This window comes from Zalophus californianus, chromosome 6, assembly GCF_009762305.2.
Source record: "Zalophus californianus isolate mZalCal1 chromosome 6, mZalCal1.pri.v2, whole genome shotgun sequence".
Taxonomy (NCBI): domain Eukaryota; kingdom Metazoa; phylum Chordata; class Mammalia; order Carnivora; family Otariidae; genus Zalophus; species Zalophus californianus.
The window spans coordinates 105,724,539-105,751,375 of NC_045600.1; the positions used below are offsets into that span (position 1 = coordinate 105,724,539).

Below are 26,837 nucleotides of genomic sequence, written 5' to 3' on the forward strand. Positions count from 1 at the left end.
AGGGAGCCTTGATGCGGGGCTCGATCCCAGGACTCTGGGATCATGACCCAAGCTGAAGGCAGATGCTTAACTGACTGAGCCACCCAGGTGTCCCTCTGAAGTAGCAAATTTAACCAAATACTTAGATCAGTAAGAAAGGTACCACAAAAGGCTAACCTTAACCAGCTTATGACTGAGGGTCCCCAGAAAAATGAATCCAGGAGCCTCATTCTACATCAGTCCAAGACCCTACCCTAGATAAGTCACTGAGTTGACCTCTTGGTCATTCATTTGTCATGTGCTGAAAATCCAAACCACATGCACAATCATAGACATGAGTACAAGTAGGCAGAAAAAGTTCCTGAGCTTAGAGATGTTGCAATTTAGTGGTGGTGATGAATATGAAGAAATAAAACACTTTTATATAACAATGGATCAAAAATACAAGTAAACATATAGTTGTTTACTAGTTAAGCAAAAACTCAGAGTAAAGGACTGAAGACAATGGTAGCACATGCCAGAACTAGGAATTACAGACATCCTCCTAAACATGTGCAAGGCTTGTTTTTGAAGGAGGTATGAGATATAAGTGGGGCCAAATCACAAACTCTTCTGATAAGAGTCACTGAAAGTTTCTTCTTGAGGTTATAACAAAAACACAGCCCATTTTGTATCAATTTTACAAGAAGGCTACAAAACATGGTTTTGTCTTACTGCTAGGCTGTAAGAAGAAAAACTATCTGTAAATGCAACAAAAACAATTTTATTGATCTAATGATTTAGATAGTTATTTAAAAAACTTCACATAAAAATTACTTTTTTGTCATTGAGAATATGCAAATATTACAATAGTGACGGTAGCATCGCCTTTTAGTTAATTTTTATTTTCATACCTTTGAATACTTGTTGCAATGCTCAGAAGAAAGAATCAATCCAGGTAAGTTACTGGGTAAGTCAAGACGTCTAAAATACCACACAAGGTTCCAAAACACGATTGGATGATGGTCCACAAAGTCTGCCACTGTTATTGCATGGTCACCTTCATTTTCCAGTAAGCTTTCAAGCTCCTTCCAAACCACTAAAGGACTAAGATATGGAACAGTGATAGGATCTGGACTGGGGAGGTGCCACTCTAATCCTAAAGAATCCTGTTGAATAAATAAAAAAGCATAAATGGAAAATACAAGATTGATGATACTAACAATTTTAAAAATTCCTATCAATGATTTCCATATAGGTAGAAGATACTAGAATTGTATCATGGGACTAGAAACTCTTTTTGATATATTATAAAATTGAAGCTAATAAGGCTATATAGGACAAGGGGAACAAAATCGTATGTAAATCATCAATGTCCAAATTTTAAAAAACACCAAAATACATACGGTAGCTCCTTGTAAAGTAGTTGGCAGACTGCCTGTAGGAATGAGCTTCTGGCCTCCAGTGTCTTCCTTATCCAACGGGCCGTAAGTACTAACACTCCTGGCCATTGGAAATATTGGACATTTTGACACAGCTGTTTTTGATCTATCAGCAGGGATCTGAATACTTCGGGCATATGTATTTTCCAGCAGTTTAGATTTGCTTGGGCATTGAAAAAAAAAAAAGTGTATCATTGTCTAGATTTACTTTATTTCATCTAGAACAACCAGATCTTTAGAATCAGAGCTGGATACACAGCAAAGTAAATCAAATAAAGATGTTAGTCAGAAGTCGGCTGGGGAATAGGATGTATTTCTAAGTAGTCTAATCATGTTAAATTTCCTTTTTATCCAGTGAACTTTAAATATTCAAAAGTCATTAATTTATTAAAACATTTAGTGGACAACTGTTACACATCAGGAACCCCAGTAGGCGCAGAGGATACAAAGCAGAAAAAATAGGCACCTATTCCTTCAGGAGTCACAAGCTAGGGGGACCCAGTCAGAGAAAGGGCTCCACTAATCCTACGATCACACAGATTTGCGGCTGTGCTGCCTAGGCACTCAGGACCAAACGGGTCATGCCAGCTGACCAGTACCCCACAGGCATGTTTTTCCTGCACATGCAGTTGACAATATGACTTCACCTGCTCCGTTATGTGTATGATGTATCTGGCACTTCTCCAAAATGGAGTCAATTTCTGCATTTGTTTTAAGTGTAAATTCACTTATATTAGGCTTACTGTAAAGTCTTACTTTGATTTTACAGTTCCTCTATCAGTTCTAAATGTTTTCGCAGGTTATTAAATATCCTAAAGTAGAAGTAAGTTAGGACTGATTTAATTCCTAAAGAGACAGGGATAAGAGGAAGATGTTCACTGTAAACAGGTGTTCTATAGAATTTTTACTTTTTTTTTTTTTTTTAAGTAGGCTCCATGTTCAACATGGGGCTTGAACTCATGACCCTGAGATCAAGAGTCGCATGCTCTACCCACTGAGCCAGTTCGGGTGTTCCAGGTGTTAAGTTTTACTTTGAAAACACTAGTAAACATTATCATATAAGAATTCTACAGCTTAAACTCTGGGGATTCATAAAGCATAAACTATAACTGTTTAAACATTTAGGTTATTAGAGAATTTTAAAACTTTTAATTAGGGGAAAGAACTTAAGATTATGAATCTATTATACATGGAAATTTGAGAGAGAGAGCGCGCACACATGCGAGCAAGGCAGAGGGAAAAGGAGAAAGAGAATTTCAAGGAGACTCCATGGCCCAGCGCAGAGTCCGACGTGGGGCTCGACCCCATGATCCTGAGATCATGACTTCAGTCGAAATCAAGAATCGGATGCTTAACTAACTGAGCCACCCAGGCGCCCCTAGAAATTTTAAATGGTCGGCTGATTTTTCTGTCATTTTCAGAAACATGTGTAATACATGTTAAAATATAGTTCCACATAATTATAATTACCTATTGAGATCAAAATTCCCTTGAACAGAGATAACAGATGTGTCAAGACCAGAGGCTGATGTTGAGATACAAGACTGCCTTGTCTGAGTTGAAAACGAGGATGGAAAGTGCATATTTTCTGTAGATGGGCTTGACTTCAGAAAGTATCTGCAATGTGAATTAAAGGAACTTTTTGAGAAAAGAGGTATTCTAGGAAATATGATCCTTAAACATGAAGGAGAAAGAAAGCACAAATCATCACCTTCCAGGCCGTCTTAAATCTCTTATTTCAATATTCAGAAAGGGCAAGAAAAGATTGCCACAAAATGGGCATGTAGTATTGAGATTTGAATCATCTGCTGTCCAGCCAGCCATGATTTCCTCATCATGGACGAGACAATCACATGTTCTACACCGAGAACAACTTGAGATAAGAACCTATGGGAGAAAACAGCACTTTATAAAGCGAGCCTGTTGGAGATATTATGAATTAAAAACCACTTCAATCCATAAATCTATTAGAAAACTAAAAGTCAGAAGGATTCAGAAGTTACAAACAAACAAAAAATAGATTACATTCAGCTAAATCGATTTCAGAATTTTTCCCTGAAAGGGAACCTTGCATTTAAGAAAGGAAACCTTACCATTAAATTACTACAGAACCTGCCATGGTTTGATTAGTGAAAAAGTAAACCCAAGCATTAATTTGCTAATACCCAAAATAGGTATTCATAATTACATATTATGGGTCTGTGTGCTACTCATACATAGTGTGGTCACCAGACAAGTGTGGGTCCACAAACTCTTCGATTTGTGGTAAGTAAAGAAATTGAGAAGAGGACTTAGAAACCTTTAAAGCAATTGGTCATCGCTGCAATATCTAACTTTGTAATCAATACACATTTTCACAAGAGTATCAGCCAGGACAGACTGGAAATTAAAAACCCCAACAAAACCCTGGTCTGTCCCTAAAGACAGTTTAAGAAGTGTTGCTATAGATGAATGTAAATGCTGTCACTACATGAATAAAATATAGAAATTCCTGAAGCCACGAGAAACTTCATCAATTGTAATATCCGTGCTCATCATTTATTTGCCAGCCACATGCAAATCTATTTTCCAAGTTTACACAAACTGGCCTGAAAAAGCAACAACACTCACAGATGTAATTTGGAAGCCATTTTTATACAAAAGTTTGGGAAAACTTTTAAAGTGTAAAAGCATAACTCTTTCATTGTGAAAAAAAGAGACACACAGCAACATCTCCAGCAGATACCCACATCAAACTGATACAAAAAATGAAAAACATGATGGGCAAAGGGGACACAAATGCCAAAACAGCTCCATGTCCCCTCATCATAAAAGTGTGCTTGCATAGCAGAATTGGTTTTTAAGAGGTTCAAATGTGAAATAAAAGTTCAAAAAGAACATAGGGATAATCAGGGAAATTAGAAATACTGAAAATGGAAATGCTTTTGTACATTGATAAATCCCAAAGGAGGCGTGGGACTTTCCTAAACAGAAGTGAAGCAGTATGACCTCGGTATTCTGAAATACTGGCTATTTTACGTTTATTCAGCTGCAATATACACTCTGAAATTTTCAGAAGCTACATATTTAACTTTTTATTACTCTACCCCTGACCATGAGTATGTAAGGAACATAAGTTCTAGAAGTAGTATAAGTAGTACAGGAAGACGCTCTTCGGATTAAAACTGTACCTCCATTGCATAGTTCTGGAAGATATTTGTATTACTTGTGTTGCAGGAAGATGCCACTTCTGATTTCCCAGGTAAGGCAAACTTTGACAGGGATCCTGTTCATTATTAAAAAACAGAGCAAAACCATTACAATTAATGAGAAAGGATATGAAAATCTTTTACCTCCACAAATTCTGATAAAATGTCCAACTGTTTTATTCAAAATAGCAAAGGTAATTTAAGAAAAAAAAACAAAAAAGGCATGCATTTTTGTTTTGAGTACAAACTTAAGGAAATGTGCTCTGATTCTACAGCTTCCCACAGGCTAGGGGTGGGAAGCCCTAGCTTCATTACTCACTTACGAAGTACTTTGTGGATACAGGCTACCCACTTATGAAGTTACTTTGTGGGTACAGGCTCATCACTCACTTATGACGTACTTTGTGGGTACAGGCTACAAGGCATTCCAGTTATTTTAATTACTAATTTGCTGTTCTCTTTTTCCATTTTTAAAATACAAGAATGTGTTTAGTTCTAAGGTCTAAAACATATAAAATAGCTAATTTTATTTCCAATCATAAAAAGATTTACTGGCAGTTCTGTCTTCTCAGGATCTTTTAAGATCTGGTACAGTAATCTTGTTCTTAAACATGAGGAAAGAATTTCCCAATATATTCTTAAGAGTAATGAATATTAGTAGGTATTAAAACAACAACAAAAACAACAAAAAGTAAGGGGCGTTCTGTGGTCAAATCAATTGTTGACAATGGCTATATCTTGTTAATAAAACTAGAGGTAATCTACCTTTTTTTTTTCTCAGTAGTTACTAAATGTTAGGAATGAACACTTATATTTTTATAAAGTAAGGGTAAAAAAAATAAGTAATGGGATAAACTACCAGTTCACAAGAAAGAGAGAAGACAGGAAAAAACATGTTAAACACCAAAAGGCAGAAGAAAAATTATTAAATTTCCTTACTACTTACAGCCCACTGACAAGTCCTTGAGGTGGGCAGAGTGACTTTCCTTTAGGGACTCAACTGCCTGGGTGGTGACACTTTGCTAAGGGCAAAAGGTAATCCTAACCCGCCCCCCGCCCCCCACACCCCACCATTCCTGTAAGTCTACTTTAACATATAAAAATTCCTTTGGAAACTTCCTTTATCTCTACCTGCCCCCCTCCCCCGCCCCCATACACGTTGGCAATTATCCCCCAAGTATACATCTGAAGGGTCTCACTGAGTAAGGGACAGGCGGGGCAAGGTAGGGAGAGATAGGTAAGGGGCTCACAGAAAACCCAAAATGCTGAGGCATAACAAAACCAGAGATAAGGGAACAAACCAGACCACCCTGCCCTGGGCGTCAGAGGTGGGGTCTTTAATGGCAGTCACATTGTGACCAACAAAGAATAATGAGACCCTAAAGAAGAAGTAAGCCATTAAAGATGTTATCTCCAGCCCTTACTCAAACCAAGACGTCACAAGAATGTTAAGGCCAGGGCGCCTGGGTGGCTCAGTTGGTTAAGCGACTGCCTTCAGCTCAGGTCATGATCCCGGAGTCCTGGGATCGAGTCCCGCATCAGGCTCCCTGCTCGGCAGGGAGTCTGCTTCTCCCTCTCACCCTACCCCCTCTTGTGCGCGCTCTCTCTTTCAAATAAATAAAATAAAATCTTAAAAAAAAAAAAAAAAGAATGTTAAGGCCACAAGCTCCCTGGTCAGTTCTAAATAAAAGACTGTCAGTGGAGGCCCATGTTGGCAACCCTGGTGGGACCCCTGTCACTTCTAAGAGCTTTTTTTGTATTCTTGCTTAATAAAACTTTTTATCACTTTACTCACTCTCCTTTGTCCACAAGATTCATTCTTCAACTCCGTGAGAAAAGAACCTCTCTCTCCCTCTTCACAATCAGAGGGATGCAATCAGCATAATCCAGACTAATGGCCTGATTGCTTCAGTAAATAAATGACAATGGTAAGAAAAAGCTAGCTCTAGAACTACCACCACTGGTCCTAGGCCCGTTTCACAGATGGGTTGAGAGGGACAGTAAGGGCTGAAGCCTCCATCAACCTGTAAGCTGCTTACAGCTGGTGGTAATTGCAGTACTTTCCCTGGACAGTTCCCCACAACCCTCTGTAATCCATGTCTGCTAAAGCTAGTTCAGAACTCCTTTCTTGTACCTTCTATCAGGCTTGACTAATGAAATCATTTATGTGGGCAGCCTCCCTTTCACATCTAATTAATCTAGAGCACAGAAGATTCACTTTAATAAATATGAATCAGGTTGTGGGGTTTATTTCTTAGCACAACAAATTGCTCTTGTATGTTAAAAAAAGGGGGGGTGAGCTAATCACTCAATTTCTTCATGAATGGATGACAAGGGGGAAAAAAAGAGGGAACAAAGAGGAAGTTAACAGACAATATTAGCCAAATGCAACAAGGGGACCTTATCTGGATCCAGCTTGAACAAACCACCTATAAAAGGAGCTTTATGAGGTAACTGTGAAAATTTAAACTAAATAAATATTTGATATAATCAAAGTATTATATCGATCAAAACATTCAAAAATGTAATAGCAATACAATTATGTTTTCAAAAAATGAATGCTTCACAAAAGATACATAGCGTACCTGTTCCAAACAGACCATGCTAACACAGTGTTAGAAGAGAATGTTTATCTGTGAAGGGGGCAGTGACCACATGTGTGCATGAGAGGAGCTTCTGGATATTGTTAACGTTCTGTGTTTTGATCTAAGTGCTGGTTACTCATGTGTCCTCAATTTCTGAAATGTATTTACATACATAAAAGTGTACACATTACATGCATAACATTAATAAATTTAAAAATGTTTATCAAATACATAATTAAAAAAATGTTTTAAAAAATTTTTTTGAAAAGAGAAACCACTGGCGCAAAATGGCATCACTTAGGCTGAGTTCCCAGTAGGGGCTTAACATCTAACCTAATTGTAGTTTCAACTTCCTCAGAGTGTGGTCTTAAACAGTCAGTCAGGAATTTTCTGACCAATGCCTGGGAGTTTGCAACATGGGCCCTCTCCATCTCTCAAAGGAAGATGAAATAATCTGCATGATAGACCCCCTGCACTTCCCCCTAAGGGAAAGTGACTTTGCCTGGAATATCTTCTCTTTTGCTAATAACTTTCTTGCCTCACCCTTCTTCTACAAAAACCTTCCATTTTGTACAGTTCTTGGAGCTCCCCTCTACTTGCTAGATGGGATGCTGCCTGATTCATGAATTGTTTAGTAAAGCCAGTTAGATCTTCAAATTTACTTGGTTGAATTCCATTTTTTTAACAATATAAAACATTAAAGTCCTTATATTTTAGAGCTACATATGGAAGTACTGATGAATAAAATTATATGCTGTCTGGTATTTACTTTAAAATAATCCAGTGGGTAAGGAAAAAATAGTGGGACTACAGGAGGGGGAAAGATAAAACAAGATTGGCCATTTTTTGATAACTATTGCAATTGGGTAAAGGGTAAATGGGTGTCCATTGGGCTATTCTTTCTACTTCTGTGTACATTTTAAAGTCCCTACAATAAAGGCCTTTTAAAAGACCAAAGGTGCACATCAAAAAGTATTATAATGCCCTTGCTTCCCTTGCCTTAGTTATCAAACTCAACACCCAAAGAACAAATAATCCAATCAAGAAATGGGCAGAAGACATGAACAGACATTTTTCCAAAGAAGACATCCAAATGGCCAACAGACACATGACAAAGTGCTCAACATCGCTCGGCATCAGGGAAATCCAAATCAAAACCTCCATGAGATAACCATCTCACACCAGTCAGAATGGCTAAAATTAACAAGTCAGGAAACGACAGATGTTGGTGAGGATGCGGAGAAAGGGTAACCCTCCTACACTGTTCGTGGGAATGCAAGCTGGTGCAGCCACTCTGGAAAACAGTATGGAGGTTCCTCAAAAAGTTGAAAATAGAGCTACCCTATGACCCAGCAATTGCACTACTGGGTATTTACCCCAAAGATACAAATGTAGGGATCTGAAGGGGCACATGCACCCCAATGTTTATAGCAGCAATGTCCACAAGAGCCGAACTATGGAAAGAGCGTAGATGTCCATCAAGAGATGAATGGATAAACACACATATACACAATGGAATATTATGCAGCCATCAAAAAATGAAATCTTGCCATTTGCAATGATGTGGATGGAACTGGAGGGTATTATGCTAAGCGAAAAAAGTCAATCAGAGAAGGACATGTATCATATGATCTCACTGATATGAGGAATTCTTAATCTCAGGAAACAAACTGAGGGTTGCTGGAGTAGTGGGGGGTGAAGGATCGGGTGGCTGGGTGATGTGTATTGGGGAGGGTATGTGCTAAGGTGAGTGCTGTGAATTGTGTAAGACTGCTGAATCACAGACCTGTACCTCTGAAACAAATAATACATTATGTGTTAAAAAAAAAAAAAAGAAGGTAGTAGGAAGGGAAAAATGAAGGGGGGGACATTGGAGGGGGAGACGAACCATGAAAGACTATGGACTCTGAGAAACAAACTGAGGGTTCTAGAGGGGAGGTGGCTGGGGGGAGGGGTTAACCTGGTGATGGGTATTAAAGAGGGCACGAATTGAATGGAGTACTGGGTGTTATAAGCAAACAATGAATCATGGAACACTACATCAAAAACTAAGATGTAATGTATGGTGACTGACGTAACATAATAAAATAAAATTTAAAAAAAGTATTATAATCCATTCCTCACACCATATCCTAGGATAAATTTCAAATGGATTAAATCTCTAAATCAGGGGTCAAATCCACTTGTGTATGGCCACAAGCTAAGAATGGTTTTTACATTTTAAAGTGTTAGAAAAAGAAAACAATAAAAAAGAATATGTGACAGAGAGGTGTGGCCCACAAAACCTAAAATATTTAAGATACGGTCCTTTACAGAGAATTTTACAGAAAATGTTAAAAAGAAAACCAAAGAAGTGTCAGAAGAAAACACTGGTGAACCTAGGGAAGGGGACATCTTTCCTAATACCTCCAAATCCAGAAACAGTAGGGATGCACTGATAAATGTGATGACATAAAATTAAAAACTTCTGTGTGGGGGGAAAAAAAACTATGCACAAAAACTTGACAAAATTGGAGAAAGTATCTGGCAATTACATAAGAAACAATGTGTGTGTGGGCACCTGGGTGGCTCAGTTGGTTAAGTGACTGCCTTCGGCGCAGGTCATGATCCTGGAGTCCTGGGATCGAGTCCCACATCGGGCTCCCTGCTCAGCGGGGAGTCTGCTTCTCCCTCTGACCCTCCCCCCTCTCGTGCTCTATCTCATTCTCTTTCTCAAATAAATAAAATCTTTAAAAAAAAAAGAAAAAAGAAACAATGTGTGTGTATATATATATTTGTATATATTTATATATAAAAAGAGCTAATAAACCTTAAAAAAAAAAAAGGACCAACAAGTAAAGTGTAGGCAAAGGACAGTCCATAGAAAAAGAAATACAAATAGTCCTTAAACATATAAACAGTTACTCAATTTACAAGAGGAATATAAATAAAACCTAAACTGAAATACAGTCCTCATTGATCAGGTGGCAAAAATCCTAAAGTCTGCAGAAATATTTTGTTGACAAGGCTGTGGGGAAATAGGTATTCTTATATACTGTCAGTGGTAATTCTAACTAGTACAACCCCGAGGAAGGCAACTTGGCAATATCACTTCAAGGAAGAATTTGTATCTTCCAAAGAGACCCTGGCAAAAATATAATGACATATATGCATCATAACATTATTTGTAATAGTCAAAGACTAGACACTTAATGCCCATCAGTAGGGAAGTGATTAAAATAAACTCTGATACATCCACAGATGATTAACTATGCAACCGTAAAAATGAGTAAGGGACAATGCAATGTGATGATATGGAATGATCTTTAGGATATATTGTTAAGTGAAAAACACAAGGATTGGGCAAGTACGTTACTTTCTGAGTTAGAAGACAAGGAGGTAGTAAGAACACTCACTCACATATCCCTATATTTTTAAAGAAATAACAACGTTAGGATAAACCAAAATAAATAAAAATGGTTACCTCTAGGCACAGGGAGAAAACAAGATGAAGGGGTGGGGAGGGAAGGTAGACCTCTCTAAAAGTGCCTTGGTTCTTACTCTTTTGACTTTGGAGCCATGAGAATCTTTTACAAAATTAAAGCAAAGGAAAAAAAGTAAAGGTACCACATATAACTGCAGTATGACCAAACTGGACAAACCTTCTAAGGAGGCAGAACTTTCCAGGCTTGTTCTGCTGAAATCAATTCCCTTAGTCCCTGAAGTGGCACTGCTCTCTTGGGAGGAAGTGGCTCCTTCCAACTCATGGCAAACATCTTCATCTGTTAAAGAGGTAGATTCAGAATCCTGGGCTCCCACTGAAGAAAGACTGGTACGATCAGAACTTTGATCCTAAGGACATAATTATAAGCTTAATTTCCTTCATATTTAAATTTAATTATTTAAAATGTCACTCCTAAAGCAGAGGAAATGCTTAATCACCCAGATGATCAGTTAATCAACATTATAACATCTATAGAAAAAAACAACCAATTTTACATGGGCAAATTTGGACAAACATGGGTGGGAAATCATTTAGACAGCATTTTTAGTTAGAGCAAAGTGGAGATACCTATTGGTAAGATACCCTTGCTGACTTTGAGGCTTCGTTTACTGTTCGTTTTCCTCCCTGTGAATACCAGCCCAGGATGATACCATTAGAACTGCATTTTATTCTTTTAAAATTTCATGTATGTTTACATTTTATTATTTTCCATAATAATCTAGTTTCAAAGACATTTCCAGTTTTCATTTTTGAGAACACCAAAGTGTAAGTTCAATGTTTTTCTGGTTATACCAACAATACATTAAGAAAATCTGGTCAATATGAATTTTTGTATAAAGGAAAAAAAATTTAAATATCTATAATTCTCCAGCCCAGATAATACAACTCATTTTTTTCTAGTCATGTTGTGTATGTGTGTTATTTTTAGGATTATTTGGATATTTGTACTGGCTTTTCTACTATATCTCATTGTATTTTTAAAAGTGGGTGCTCTAGGAATCATATACACCCAGTCATTTATAGTCTACTTAAAGTTAGTATTGTACCTCTTGGTATATAATAACATAACTATAATGAATATCGGCAGAGTGAATCTCTTTATCACTGTAAAACATGTACATATATTGAATGTTCCATAAGATAATGACATAATTTTTGTTGTGGGCAATTATTTAAGAGATAAGAAAGTAGTTTTTTATATTAACTATTTATCATGTTTTCTGTTCTTCCTTCATTCCTGTAGGTCCAGTTTTCTTTGTGGTATTATTTTTCTTCAGCCTGAAGAACTTCCTTTAGCATATCTCATGTAACAGGCCTGCGGGTCAGGATTCTCTTCTTTTATCTGAAAATATTTTTATTGCACCTTTCCCCCAGAAGAATATTTTCATTGGGTATCGAATTCTGGGTTGACAGATCTTTTAACAATTGCAAGGTGTTGTTCCAGTGTATTCTTTCCTCCATGGATTGTGGAAAAAATATATGGTTATTCAAATCCTTATTCCTCTGTAGGTAATGTGTCATTTTTCTTTAACAGTTTTCAAGTTTTTTTTATTATTTCCTCCCAGCAGCTATTTTATTAGCAGATGGATATCTTTGCTTTTTAGCAGTTTGCTTATGTGTGTGTAGATGCGGTTTTCTGTGAGTTTATCCTGTCTATAGTTTACTGAGCCTCTTGTATCTGTAAATCTATATCCTTCACCAAATTTGGGAAGTTATTTCTTATTTATTTCTCCATTTTTTATTTCTTCAGGTATCTTTTCTACCACAATTTTTTTTCTCTAATACTTCTGGAATTCTAATTATATGTTATTCCTTTTGATACTGTCCCACAAGTCTCTGAGGCTTTGTTCATTTTTGTAAAAAGTCTTTTCTCTCTCTGTTCTTCTAATTGGATAATTTCTGTTACTCAAGTCTTCAAGTTCATGGATTCTTCCCTCTATCTTCTCCATTCTGCTACTGAACCCATCCAGTGACTTTATTTCAGAGGGTATTTTTTAGTTATAAAATGTGTTTTTTAAAATAGTTTCTATTTCTTGCTGATAATTCCTTCATTTATTTCAAATGTGTTTTTCTTTAACTTCAGGGAATCTAGTTATAATAGCGGCTTCGTGTTTCTGTCAGGATAATTCCAACATCTGGGTCGTCTCAGGGTTGTCTTTCCCTTGAGAACAGGGTCACATTTTCCTGGTTCTTTATCAAGTCATTCTGGATTTTATTTTGGCACTCTGAATGTTATGTTGTGTGGTCTGGGTCCTGTTATAATCTCTTGGAGAACACTGATGCTTTTGTTATAGCAGGCTTTGTTACTGACCAAGTTATGTTTGGGCTGTAATTTGTGTTTCAATTTTTGTAGGCAGTGACTTAATTCTTAGTTTAGTTCTGTAAGACTCATCTTTGCCGGGTCACCTTTATCCCATGTTATGTGTAGTTCAAGACTAGGCTGACACTCGTGTGGGCCATTCACAGAATCTGGAAATCCCCTTCTCTCAGATTCCCCTCAAACTCTCCAGCCCACAGATGCCCCCTTCTCTGGCTCCTCTGTCCTGAACTAGAGTTTCTCTTGAAGTTTCAGCTGCCAGGGCTGCCACACCACACTGTGATGGGGACCTGCTCTTGGGGCAAAGATGCATGAGACAAGAAAATGGGGGAATTCACCTCTGTCTGGGTCCCTCCCCACAATCTGCCTGCTTCTTCAGAATCCTTAGATAGTTGTTTTTTTGCATTTTGTCTGGGGTTTTTAGTTATAATCAGCAGGAGGGATGTGTTTTAGCGGCTTTATGTTCCCACAGTGGAGCTAGGACTCTCACCCTCATTTATTTTTTTTAAAGATTTATTTATTTATTTGAGAGAGAGAGCAAGCACACACACAACACACACACACACACACACACACACACACACACGTGCGAGGGGCAGACAGAGAGAATCTTAAAGCAGACTCCCCGCTGAGCTAGGAGCCTGACCGCACAACCCTGAGATCATGACCTGAGCTGAAACCAAGAGTCCAACAATGCTCAACCGACTAAACCACCCAGGTGCCCCCTCACCCTCATTTTTAAAGATGGTATTTGCTGGGTGTAGGAAAATAGGGTGGCAGTTATTGTCCTTCAGTGCTCTAAAGGTATCTTTCCAGGGTCTCCTGACATCAAAGTTTCTGTTCAGAAGACAAGTGGCAGTTTCTTACTGTTGTTCCATTCGAAGGTAAGATAAACTCTTTTCTCTGGCTCCTCTTAAGATTTCCTCTTTGTATTCCATTTCCATCTATTTTAAAATTAGATGCATAATAAGTATGGTTTTCTTTGCATTTATTCTGCTTGACATTTGTAGATCTTCTAAATATGTAAGTTGCCATCTTTCATCACTTTGGGAAAATTTTTGGCAATTCACTTTTTAAATGTTCTTTCTATCTCATTCTGTCTTCTGGAACTCAGTTACATCAGTGTTAGACATTTTCACTAATTCCCACATTCGTTTTTTTATTTTCCATTTGATTTCCAATCTGCTTCAAAGTGGATATTTTTTACTGAGTTTCCATCTAGTTTACAAATGTTCTTTTTCTGTGTTTTGTCTGCTGTTAAATCCAACTACTACATTCTTAATTTCACATCTTTTTAGGTTCTAGAATTTATACTTGATTCTTTTTAATAGATAATTATCTGGTGAAATTTTCTACCTTTGCAGCTTTTTTTCTTCAGCTTTCCCTTGATTTTCTTGAACATATTAAAATTATTTCAAAGTCTCTTGCTAATTTAAATACTTGGATCACCTGAATTTTTCTTCTGTTTTTTAGTTATGGTTCTGTCTCTTGGTATAGCTATTTTTAACTAAATAAAAGATTATATATAAAAAATTATAAGGACTCCAGATGATATTCTGTTCCTCCAGAAAGGACACAGTCTTTCATGTGTTAGATAAAGGCTGATTATCTTCATCTAATCACAGGCTGAGCTGAGTCAAGCCTAGGTTGCTATTTTGGTCAGGTGCAGTCCAACTCTGGTTTGCCAACGCTCCTAAGGCATGGCTCTGCGGGACTTCCAACAAAGGGCTTGGTGTGTTTACCAAAGCTCCCCTGGCTTCTACCCCCCATCCCCCACCCTGGAATTTATGAACTCTTTGTGACTCTATTCCCAGCACCATGGAACTGCTGAAAACTCTAATTTGTCAGAGACTTTCTGCTTACCTTTTTAGCCTCCTGTCTCATGCAGTACCAGTATTGGGAAAGTGTCCTGAAGGAAAAAAACTGGTGTATCTGAGGACCCTCAAGAGTCTCTGATTTTTGTCTCTCCAGCTCCACCAGATCCTAAAACTCTGTGTCTCCCTTACCTCTCCTCAGTCCTCTAAGGCAAAACCTGAATTTGCAACCCTTTGCTCTGTGCTCAGAATCAACAGATGCCCTCAGGGGAAAGCAGCTGTAGCACTTCCGGGCTCCTCTCTGCGAGTCACTGCTAGAATCTTGCACCTCTGCTTTCTACTTGCTTTAGCAATTCTCTGATTACTTTAAACAGATACTTTATATTTCATTTAGTTTTTTTGCTCTTGGGAGATATGTACATAGGTCTATCACAAGCTACTCCATCCTAACTAGGAGGAAAAGTCCTACGTCAGCAGTAATTTTTGAAGGCATGCTGGACACTACCTGAAAAAAAGAATCTGCATTTTGAAGGAAATAATAAAGCTCAGTAAGCATTTTCATATAACACTGATTTTTACTCCAGCTACAAATCATTTTCTTTCAAAACTGTACTATAAACATAACCTTAGTGAATTTTCATTCCTTATTATTCAAGTTCAAATTCTGATATTTACAAACCTTATGCATCCAAAGAGTCCTTTTTGGTAAAGCTGTGTTTAAGGAGCAAGGTAAAAATAGACATTTTTGCAAGGAAGGGACTTTTGGTGGTGGAGGACGGTAAAAGGGAAAGTAGAAAATGCAAAGAGAACTTACTTTAGATGATGTGGTATACATGGTGAATCTTGAATACCATTTGCTGGCTTTCTCTGCAACTCCTTTCCCAGCAGTGAACATACTGTTCCTTAGAACATCTAGTTTAGGTACCAGCAGTGTATCTAAATTAAATGAAGGTGATGAATGGGTTAATGCAGCTTGAGATTCTTCCCTGAATGGGCAAGAAGGTGAGAAGGCTGGAGAAGACCAGAGTCTCTCCCGTGGTCTCTCCTCGGTTTTTGTATAACTTTTAGATTTGGTAAGTCTCATTGGCCTCGGAGAGTGGGGAGGCAGGCTAGATCTCCTGCACGCCTTGATCAACGTTGGACTTCTCTTACTGGCTGATTTGTCATCACATGCCCGTTGTAAATCGATGCTTGGCGTGCGGCTCGTCAAAGGACTGCTCATGTTATTCATATACATCACAATCTCCTCGGCTAAGTCACGCCTGGCGGACGGTGTTGGAACGATTTTGCTGTCTTCGTCATCTTCTTCCTCCTCCTCTTTATGCTGCTGCTCGGTCTCAGCAACCAAAAGAGAGAGGGGATCAAATCCTGTGGCAACATCCGTTTTCGCAGAAGGTTTTACTGAAAAGCTGCTGCTCATACGCTGAATCCTCTTGGGGTTCTGTGAAGCAGTGTATCCCACTTTTGATCCATCTGTCTCACTGTCTAAGTCTTCTAAATCAAAAATAACGGGAGAATCCACTTTATCTGCCAAACAGTTAGAACCATCGAAAGGTGTATCCTCATCACTAGATTCCTTTTCTAGACTGTCTCTTTTTGATCTTAAAGGTGGCTTTCCGATATCAAGACTGGTTGGTCTTGTGCTTTTTGAGATAACGTTTGAAAGAATTTTTGCATCAGCTCCTAGTTTTTCAACCATATCTCCAGGGCTTGCTTCCTGGTTGATTCTATTGAGCATAAGTCCCATCAGTACTCCGCCACTAAGATTGCGGTTTCTGCTTCCCCAGGAGAGTCGCTGCTGCAAATTAGGTTCGTTTTCACTTTTATGTCTTTTCCTGAAGCACCTACTTTGACTGTTTCCTGTTTCATTTGTACCTTCAAAAGATGATAGTAAGAGCAGCTCAGAGGTGCTTTCTGAAAAACGAGAGAAGTGTTTTTAGCCATGAAAAATGTAATGTGCGGATATAAGATGTCTTAAATATTTAAAATACTAGTAATGAAAATGGTAATAGCAAGTACTCGCTGAGTGCCTGCTATTTGACAGACACTATAACTCTGCATTTCACTCACATTATCTACTGTAATCATGCCAACATCCTTACGGGTTGAGAAGAAACTGACGCTCAGGGGGATGAATTAACTAGCCCAAAGTTACCCACCCAGTCCTTAAGTGACGGAAGTGGGATTCAAAAACAGACATGACTAACTATAAAGGGTCTGCTCTGAGGCAGAAGCATGTACTGCTTTTTAAAACTTATAAATTAAGATTAGTATTTACCTTTCTTGGAGTGGGAAATACAGGCTTTCAGCCAGAGAACAAATAAGTCACGGGAAAAAAGGCATAGCATCGGGAATATGGTCAGTGATACTGTAATAGCGTTGTATGGGGACAGGTGGTAGCCGCACCTGCGGCAAGCACGGCATACGTACAGAAGCCGAATCACTATGCTGTACGCTGAAATGAATGTAACACTGTGTGTACTCAAAATTTTTTTAAAAAATGTACCTTTCTTATATTTAATAATAAACTGTATTATTTACCCTAAATTGATTAGACAATGGTTATATAATTGTGGTTGAACTAGATGACCTTGTGATTATGAGTCTTCTACCTATAAAAATGAAAAATAAAACCAAAAACCTAAACCAAGCCAAATAAAAGGCAGCTATGTTAGCTTTATCCATATATAAAAATTATTTAAAAAAACTCCAGGGCGCCTGGGTGGCTCAGTTGGTTGAGCGACTGCCTTTGGCTCAGGTCATGATCCTGGAGACCCTGAGTCGGGTCCCGCATCGGGCTCCCTGCTCGGCCGGGAGTCTGCTTCTCCCTCTGACCCTCCCCCCCATGTGCTTTCTCTCTTTCTCATTCTCTCTCTGTCAAATAAATAAATAAAATCTTAAAAATTAAATTAAATTAAATTAAATTAAATTAAATTAAATTTAAAAAAAAACCCAAACTCCAAATCCTATGACTATAGATGTGGCTAAATGATCTTACCCTTATTTTACATATGGTTTGCAAGTTTATACCAGTTAAATGTGAATGGCTATTTTCTACTCAGAAACATTTCACTGCTTTTTGCCAAATTACTAAGGTACCAATGCTGAAAGCAGAAAGCTAGATTCCTGATCACTTTAATTGTCATTATGTGGGAGTCTTCTAAAGCATTAGTCTAGGTATGGTATTGTCAACTTCTCTTTTTATATGCTTATCCAGTAGAACTAGTGTGCTATAACAAGGCAATTACTAAAAATGTGCCTTTTTCCTGCCATGTGATACATTTAGGGACAGGATAGGACATAAAAGGGAATATCGGAGACCATAAAAGCCTACAAACTAATAATGTAATAAAGCATATACCATTAACAAGGAAAATAGCATAGCAGAAAGGTAAAGTCTATTCTTTGTTTCTTCATCACCTTATGACTAAGGGCATAAAAAGCCAAAAGTGTACTTTCTTCTAACATTCTGGGAAACCTTCTGCTTGACAGATGAAATATCATCAAAGACTTGGAGGAATCTTATAATCCTAAAACAGTACTCTAGGATTGAGTTTAAATAGCTGTGGAGGGGGGTCCCCTTGCAAAATCAAAACCATGTTACAGCCTGAAGACAAATAAAGCTGGTTATCAAACCATACCAGGGGTTGGCAAACTATGCTTCTGAGCCAAATCTGGCCTGTGGACTGTTTTTGTACAGACTCAAATGGTTTTGACGTTTACAATCACATACTCACAAAGAAGAACAGGTGACAGAATGGTATGTGGTCTGCAAGGCCTAAAATACTACCTGGCCATTTACAGTGAAGTTAGTCCAACCCTAGGTTCATATGCATGTTAATTCCAACAGACTATGCTGGGTGCTGCATGCCTCTAACACAGAGCCACAAGCTATTTAAATTCCTTGAGTGAGGCGGCTCTATGACATAATTCTGGCCAGTAGTGGTAAAGTGGTAGTTTTTGAAGGTTTCTGGAAAAATTTTCCTTTCCTGATAAAAGGGGATAGATGTGGCTGGTGGTCCCCTTCCCATCTTTTCTGCCTCGCACAGACAGGTGATGCATCAAGTTGCCAGTGGTCCTATTATAAATATGGTTAGGTCCAGAGAACTGATGGCAAAACCCTTGAGTTAACATCTTGAGCAGTTGTTTACCTTTGCATTTCTTATTTGAGGAAAAAACTCTTGACGTGTGTAAGTGACTGCTAATCATATTTTCTGAGTCTTAGAGCTGAAAGAATTCCTAGCTGAAATACTAGCCCCTTTTCAGATTTGGAACATTCTATAATCCCTTCCTACCACACATAGCCTTTCAGAGATTGCCTCCCTTTTCCTGGAATGCTCTCTCTCAATTCCTCCTTTGCAATCCCTGTTCTTATTTGTTTTTGACGCAGACTTTAGATCTAAGCTCAAGAACCATATTTACCAAGGAAGTCTTCCTGGACCAACATGCCCCAAATCCAGGACACATCTATTTATTATATGCTCTTGTAGAAACTTATAGCCCTTCTTCACAGTATTTAATCTCAGAGCATTTTTACATTTACTTGATTATTTGATTAATGTTTTCCCATCTCTCCCTCCTGCTTTCTCTATGAAGGTAGGGACCGGATCGTGTTTTTGTTTTTTTGTTTTGTTGTTCCTTAGCATATCCCCAGAAACACCTGACATCCGGTTACATATAGCAGGACCTCAAGAAATAATTACTGAGTGAACGCTGTCTGCTGGGAAACAACTGCTACCTATAGACCAACCCAGAATATGACACAGGAGAGTGTATTATAATATGATATATCATAGCTAAATATGGCAGCTAAAGATAAAAAGTTCAACAGAAACCAGAATTTGGCTTAGAAAAACATCTCCGAGTAGGTTTTATTTCAGAGTAAATTTTCTTGTGGTTCAACTCTCAGTGATTCAATATACATTTATCAAAATGTCAAATTCTCAACATAATCATGAAGTAACCATAGGGTAATGATTTTATTTCAATATTCAGTTAAACATGAAAACATCTCTTTGCTTAAACCACTCCAATATCTTTTAGAAGCTATCAGATACACAGCTAGCTAGCTAGATACATGTATATGTACACACACATACACATATATATGAATATACAGTCAAATAAAATATCTGTATATTGTACTGTAAAACACAAATCTAAAAAATGCTTTGAATCCTCACATGTACTAGTACATAAGAAAAAAGTTATTGAAAGATAAATATTCCTATAAATCCCATATACAATCTTGGGCAGAAGTGATAAGCCCACAGAATTTAACAGATGGGAATGCTTTCAAGCCCAAAATCTTAAAGATGAACTAATAACTCTAATTCACACCTAGGAAACCTCTATTATAAAAAAACCTGACTTGTTAAGCATAAAGGGTAACCAAAGCCAGATGATGAGTCAGATGCTGATTACTATGACAAAATGTCAGGATCAAAGGATGGTTTACAATCATACTAAAACAGAGAGATCATAAAAGCAGATCTTCAGAAAAAGGCAAGCATTAATAGACAGTAATGAAAGAACAATAAGGCAAAGGCTACCAAAGGCAAGTTATTACAGGTTATAATTAGACGACGACTAGGTTGTGAGGTAATTCCACGATCTCAAGAAAACAAATTTTAATGTTTAAGTTATAACAATGACCCAAGAAAGAAATGCAAATCAGATAGTTACAACTCATTTAACTTTTTTTTTTTTTTTTTTTTTTTGAGAGCTAGAGCAGGGGAGTCTGGACACTTTTTCTATCGAGAGCCACACAGTAAATGGTTTACTCTTTGCAGGCCATGCGGTCTCTTTGGCAACTACCCAGCCCTGCTGATGGACTGCAAAAGCAGCCAGACAGCATGAAAACAAATGAGTGTTGTTGTGCTTCTATAAACCTTTGTTTGTGAACCCTGAAGTTTGCCTTTCATGTAATTTTCATGTGTTACAAAATACTATTCTTCTTCTAATTTCTTCAATCATTTAAATATGTAAAAACCGTTCCTAGCTTACAGGCTTGTACAAACACAGGTGGCAGGCCCTTCGTGGCCCATGGGCCATAGTTTGCCTACCCCTGAGCGGGAGGCATATCCAACTGTGCTGCAGAAGAACAAATGTCATTGTAGCAAGGCCATGTATAAACAGAGAGATTACAGCCTTGACAGCTCAATCCTTCAAGATGTGTTTAGATTATATGTGATACAGAACTGAGCTAATACCAACATAAAATATCATATAAGCAGACTAGTAACACTAGAAACTTTGAACATTATGTCTATTTAACCCCCCAAAGAATGATCTGATGAAAAATTAGTAAGACCAAGTATTATCTCAAATTCTAAACTGACTTTTCCATTAAGTAGTTGTTGATAACTTACATGACCTGCCAACAGCCAGATGATGCCTTAGTTTTCTCATTAAAATAGTGCTAATATCCCCTCATGAATATAAGCGTCGCTGCAGTAGTAAACATAAAATAATATTTTATAAAAAGCACTTTAAAAAAAGATTGTATTTACTCATTTTAGAGAGAGCTATAGAACATGAAGTGGAGGGGACGGGCAGAGGGAGAGGGAGAGAGAATCTCAAGCAGACTCCCTGCTGAGCATGGAGCCTGATGCAGGCTTGATCCCATGACCCTGAGATCATGACCTGAGCCGATATCAAGAACTGGACGCCCAAGTGACTGAGCCTCCCAGGTGCCCCAGAAAGCACTTTGAAAAGAAAAAATATTAGGTATTGTTATTTAAACTATCTTGAGAAATATCCTTTTACCTCTGAAAAAATAGGAACAATAATGAAGATTAAAGAACTCTATGCTTCATTTACAAATTGGGGGTGTAAGATACCCTCAGATGGATCACCTCACCTGCTCTCATTTCCCCCTTTCAGAAAGTCCCAACAGTCTGAACTCAAGACATGGTATGTGGCTTGTAGGTCTGTCCTTGTACTTTGTTATAACAAAAGCTTGAACAAAGTATATTATAAAATATAGAATTCAAGTTACTAAGCTATACAACAAGAGGCTACACAAATATATAAAAAAATAATCCTGGAGAATAGACTTTAAAAAATTCATTAGGAATACATCTACAAGGGGTGCCTGGGTGGCTCAGTTGTTGAGCGTCTGCCTTTGGCTCAGGTCCTGATCCCAGGATCCTGGGATCGAGCCCCGCATTGGGCTCCCTGCTCAGCGGGAAGCCTGCTTCTCCCTCTTCCACTCCCCCTGCTTGTGTTCCCTCTCTCGCTGTGTCTCTGTCAAATAAATAAATAAAATCTTAAGGAAAAAAAAAAGAAATACAGCTATAAGATATTCTGCACATAAAAGAGGTACACTATTCAACTCACCTGTGCTTTCTCCTGATGTTTTATCAGCACTGTTGTTATTTGTACCACTGGGGCGAACTATACTGGAAGAACTTTGATAATTGAGCTTAGGAAGACAATCAGCACTTCCTTTTGCACTCTCACTCTCTGACACTGTAAAGATTAAAATGAAATTGTTAAGATAAAAGCTATACAGAAGCTATTTAGCTTTTATTTACTTAGCTATTAAGCTATTATAGAAGGCATAAAGAGAAGTAGCTTTTAGTTGTAAATATTTCTATCTGATAATAGGTGATAAGAAAATACCAAACACCTCTATATCTATTTGCTGATCACAAGTAAATGATTCCACTTATTTGAGGCTTTAAGGTGTGTATCAAATTACTAAGTACTGGTCATGCGTGAGGTCCATACATACATTTTATATTTCTTCTTTGGTTGTGAAACACTGCTTTTGATGGAGGTAGGCAAGGGAGGGAATAGAGTCACAGACCATTAACAAAAACATTAAGTAAAAATACTGTTAAACCTTAGAAAAGAGTCACTGTTTGAAGAAATACATGTATTTCTACTACAAGAAGAGTAGTAATTGATTGGAGAGTGTTGTGCCACTGAGGCTATACACTTCACACATAAAGTTTTGGTGTGTTGGAACATTAGGTGGTGAAGAGGGCCTGTAATGGGAGCAAAGACAAGTTATAATGGGAAAGTGGAAAATAAAATTAGTACTTTTATACTTAAAGCCACTTGTATTTTCTGTTAATAGAAGTTCACAGGGGCCCCTGGGTGGTACAGTCAGTTGAGTGACTGGCTCTCGGTTTCAGCTCATCTCAGGGTTGTGAGATGGAGTCCCGTGTCAGGCTTCACGCTCAGTGTGGAGTCTGCTTAAGATTCTCTCTCCCTCTTCCTCTGCCCTATCCTTCCTCCCCATGCTCTCTCTCTTTCTCCAAAATAAATAAATAAAATCTTTTTTTAAAGATTTTATTTATTTATTTATTTGAGAGAGAGAGAGAGAGAGAGAAACAGCATGAGAGGGGGGAGGGTCAGAGGGAGAAGCAGGCTCCCCGCTGAGCCGGGAGCCCGATGTGGGACTCGATCCCAGGACTCCGGGATCATGACCTGAGCGGAAGGCAGACGCTTAACCAACTGAGCCACCCAGGTGCCCCAATAAATAAATCTTTAAACAAAAAAGGCTCACAAATTTATACAATATCAACTTAAGTAATACCTACGGGAACTAGAATCGCTCCCTTTCTTATCTTTTTCTTCTTGAATTTCCTCAGTAGATATATCCCCTCTTCTAACTTCATCCTTAGATAATGAATTATATCCAAGATCAGACTGGCCACCTATGAAAGAGAGAAAAAAAAAAAAAAGAAAATCCCTATGCTGTTTATCATAAACTTCTTTAGTGAGAACAACTGGAATTAGGAGCAACATATTAGTGTCCAGGTTTACTTATGAGAAGTTTTCTGGATAATATCCAATTGAAAGCATTACTTTGTTAGCCCTCCTTCCCCATCTCTATTAATGCAAGAGAGGGATGATCTCAAAGTAATTTGTCTTTGGCTCCACATTGCAGTCAAGAGTGACTATGTACATTCACACTACTGTCTGGGCTCCTAAAGATACAGACAAACCAGACATTCTTTAAGCCTATGACCTTTCTAGGTGAAAGTCAGAGTTCCAACTAAGCAATGCAGAAGAAAAATCTGCAGGGAATTCAGAACAGAACATTCACACATAGATCACTGGAGCCAAATGTCTAAATGATTCCCCCGAAGAAAATGGGTTTATTTAAGTTTACTGATAGGTAATTGCTTTCTCTGAAAATTCAATTGAATAATTATTGAATTGCACTTGAGTATAAATACATGGGAGTGAGGAAAAATTAGTGTTACTGTTAAGAAAGCAAACATTGCACTGATATAAGAAAACTTCTAATTCTGTTCAAGAGGCCCTCTGTAATTTTCTGCAAACTGTTTTCACTAGATTAGCATCAAAACATAAGGTTTTAAATCCTAGTTCTCCATCTTAGGAGACATGATTTTAAGCAAACCACTTAACCTTTTGGTTTGGATTTCAAGTCCCCAGATTTATAACAAAGTATGGTTATGATTATATGAGACAGACTATATATGGAATGAGTTTATAAACTGGTAAAGAACTATGTAAAGAAACTGTATTAAGTATCACTAGGTATTTAATATCGCTTATAATTTTGAGTTTGTATTTTTTCTAAACAAACTTTTGGCTCTGTTTCCACAGAAAATATAAATTTAAAAATATGAAGATAATCTTGATGAAATTCATGCTTTTATTAGATTCTGCATGCTTTAAAATAGACTTTTTAAAGACCATAGTTAAAAACAAGATAGAGGGACACCTGGCTGGCTCAGTTCGAAGAGTGTGTGAATCCTGATCTTGGGGTTGTGAGTTTGAGCCCCATATTGGGTGTAGAGATAACTTAAATAAAAATGAGACTAAAAAAATTGATTTCTTCATTTTTAAGAGAGAATGCCTGAGGATGACTACTATAACTCGGATGAAATTCACATTGCATGATCAAAAAATAAAACGAGCCAAAGAAGAACTATGAAAATTACATTTCAACACAATTTGTTTACACTTATTACTCTTAAAAGTAGGCAAAAGAGGAGACAGACCAAAATAATGTTACCATTTGCAGAGACAGAAGCCTTCATATTTCATTAGTAATGCTTGGATTTTTAAATTTAAAATTTCTGTCTGTTAAGAGGTGGCTCTTAACTCTGTTCAAAAGTCATGGGATGCCTGAGTGGCTCAGTCAGTTAAGCGTCTGCCTTTGGCTCAGGTCATAATCTCTGGGTCCCGGACTCGAGCCCTGAGTCAGGCTCCCTGCTCAGTGGGGAGTTGGCTTCTCCCTCTCCCTTTGCTCTCCCCCTCCCCCCACCACTTAGGCGCTCTCTCTTAAAAAAAAAAAAAAAGTTGTGTCTTTTTTTAATGTACTAATGAAAAGGACTGAATTATTCAACAAATTGTGTCAGTTTTAATTCTTAGAGAAAACTTATGTTCAAATCTGATATTTTAATGAAATTAAGAGCATCTTCAGTGCTAGAATGCTACAAGTTTTATATGTATTTGCAAGTTTATTATACCTTTTTAATATAGCTTAAAACTCACAAGAAATTGTAAAAATAATATAGTACAGAGAGTTCCTGTGTCCTGTTCACTCAGCTTCCCTCAATGATACTACCTTACATGAAACATAATACACTGTTAAAACCAGGAAGTTGACGCTTATATGTACTATTAACTCCAATCAGGGCTATAAGTTTCTTTTTTTAAGAAAAAACTCTAATAACATTTTCATAATTACAAACAAGAATTTACCCTAAGAAAGTGACATGATACATCCGTGAGCTATCCAGAGTTAATTGGGTTACCATGGACTAAATACTTGAATAAATTCTCTTACACTTTTATTTCTATTCCAATACAGAATGAATAAAATGGCACATAGTTATTAGACACAATATCAAACCAAGTGCCTAACACAATATCAAACCAAGCGCCTAACATATATAATTAAAAAGTGACAGTTAACCTAAATACACCACTGAGAATTAAAATCTAAAAAAGACAGGCTAGCAAATCTAATTTTTAAACTGTACTGTAATAAATGTATACATAAGCACACACAAACCTGTACTAGATCTATCATCAGTAGCATACACTTTGATTAAACCCGTATTAAAAGGTGCCTGCTCCACAGTGTGTGTCCCATGACCACTATCCATGCTGCCATGACTAACAGCATCCAGGTCACTGCCATCTGCTTAAGAACACAATTTGACAGCATTTTACTACTCAGGCAGATACCAAAATACACATTAGTTTGTTGCTCAAGCTAATAATCCACTCATACTGAACACGAACATGCAACATAATTAGCAAAATACAACCATAACAACTGTAACGATTGTGAATTATTAATGGATACTAAAACAAGATCATCAAAGGGTGATAATTTAACAGTTAAAGAAAAAAAGTGACTGAAGGTATTTTTTAAATGGGAAAATAATATTAGAATTTGCTTCATGGCAGTAAAAACTAGAAATTATTAAATATTTTGAAACTATTTAAAATTTCTAAAAAATGTAAATTATAACTAGCCAATTAATTTTTTTTTACAAAGTAAAACAAATACATCCCCTAAGAACTTTTAATTACCTGAGAGAGTTGTTTGTGATAAGTGTGCGTGTTTCTTTAAAGCTCTTTTGAACTGTGCGACTCCTAAAACAACGTTTCTTACTTTTGTCCAAAGAAAGTAGCCACTACGACTTCTCGAAGGCCAGGTACTTTCCAAAACAGCCTATTCATTCAACAAAATAAAATAATTAGTAAAATAAAATGTATCAGTGAATGCAAGCTGGCTTTATAGTAAAGCTAAAGAATATCTAAATACATTGTATAAAAGCAAAATAGAACAAAAAAACTTACTTGATTTACAGAATATATACATATATATATTTAAAGATTTTATTTATTTATTTGACAGAGAGAGATATAGCGAGAAAGGGAACACAAGCAGAGGGAGTGGGAGAGGGAGAAGCAGGCTTCCCGCCGAGGCCGATGCTGCGGGGCTCGATCCCAGGACCTGAGCCCTAGGCAGACCCTTAATGACTGAGCCACCCAGGTGCCCCTTGTAGCTGTATTTCTAATGAATTTTTTAAAGTCTATTCTCCAG

At 37.5% G+C, this 26,837-nt stretch overlaps 1 protein-coding gene across 11 annotated transcripts in view; it reads right to left on the reverse strand.

The window, feature by feature from the left end:
• The window catches only part of DENND4A (DENN domain containing 4A), a 131,537-nt gene that overhangs the window by 11,964 nt on the left and 92,736 nt on the right, over positions 1-26,837 (reverse strand). For 5 of the 11 annotated variants that reach the window (XM_035727993.1, XM_027570525.2, XM_027570524.2 and 2 more), the window contains 11 exons: positions 26,321-26,462; positions 25,794-25,925; positions 23,341-23,457; positions 22,130-22,261; positions 15,603-16,702; positions 10,815-11,004; positions 4,571-4,665; positions 3,112-3,287; positions 2,871-3,017; positions 1,365-1,563; positions 873-1,127 (listed from right to left, as the gene is read on the reverse strand). In XM_035727993.1, coding sequence (XP_035583886.1) covers positions 873-1,127; positions 1,365-1,563; positions 2,871-3,017; positions 3,112-3,287; positions 4,571-4,665; positions 10,815-11,004; positions 15,603-16,702; positions 22,130-22,261; positions 23,341-23,457; positions 25,794-25,925; positions 26,321-26,462 — 2,685 coding nt within the window. Of the gene's footprint in view, positions 1-872; positions 1,128-1,364; positions 1,564-2,870; positions 3,018-3,111; positions 3,288-4,570; positions 4,666-10,814; positions 11,005-15,602; positions 16,703-22,129; positions 22,262-23,340; positions 23,458-25,793; positions 25,926-26,320; positions 26,463-26,837 lie in introns of those variants that run through there. The other 6 variants (XM_035727992.1, XM_027570526.2, XM_027570530.2 and 3 more) reach the window with 4 other exon arrangements.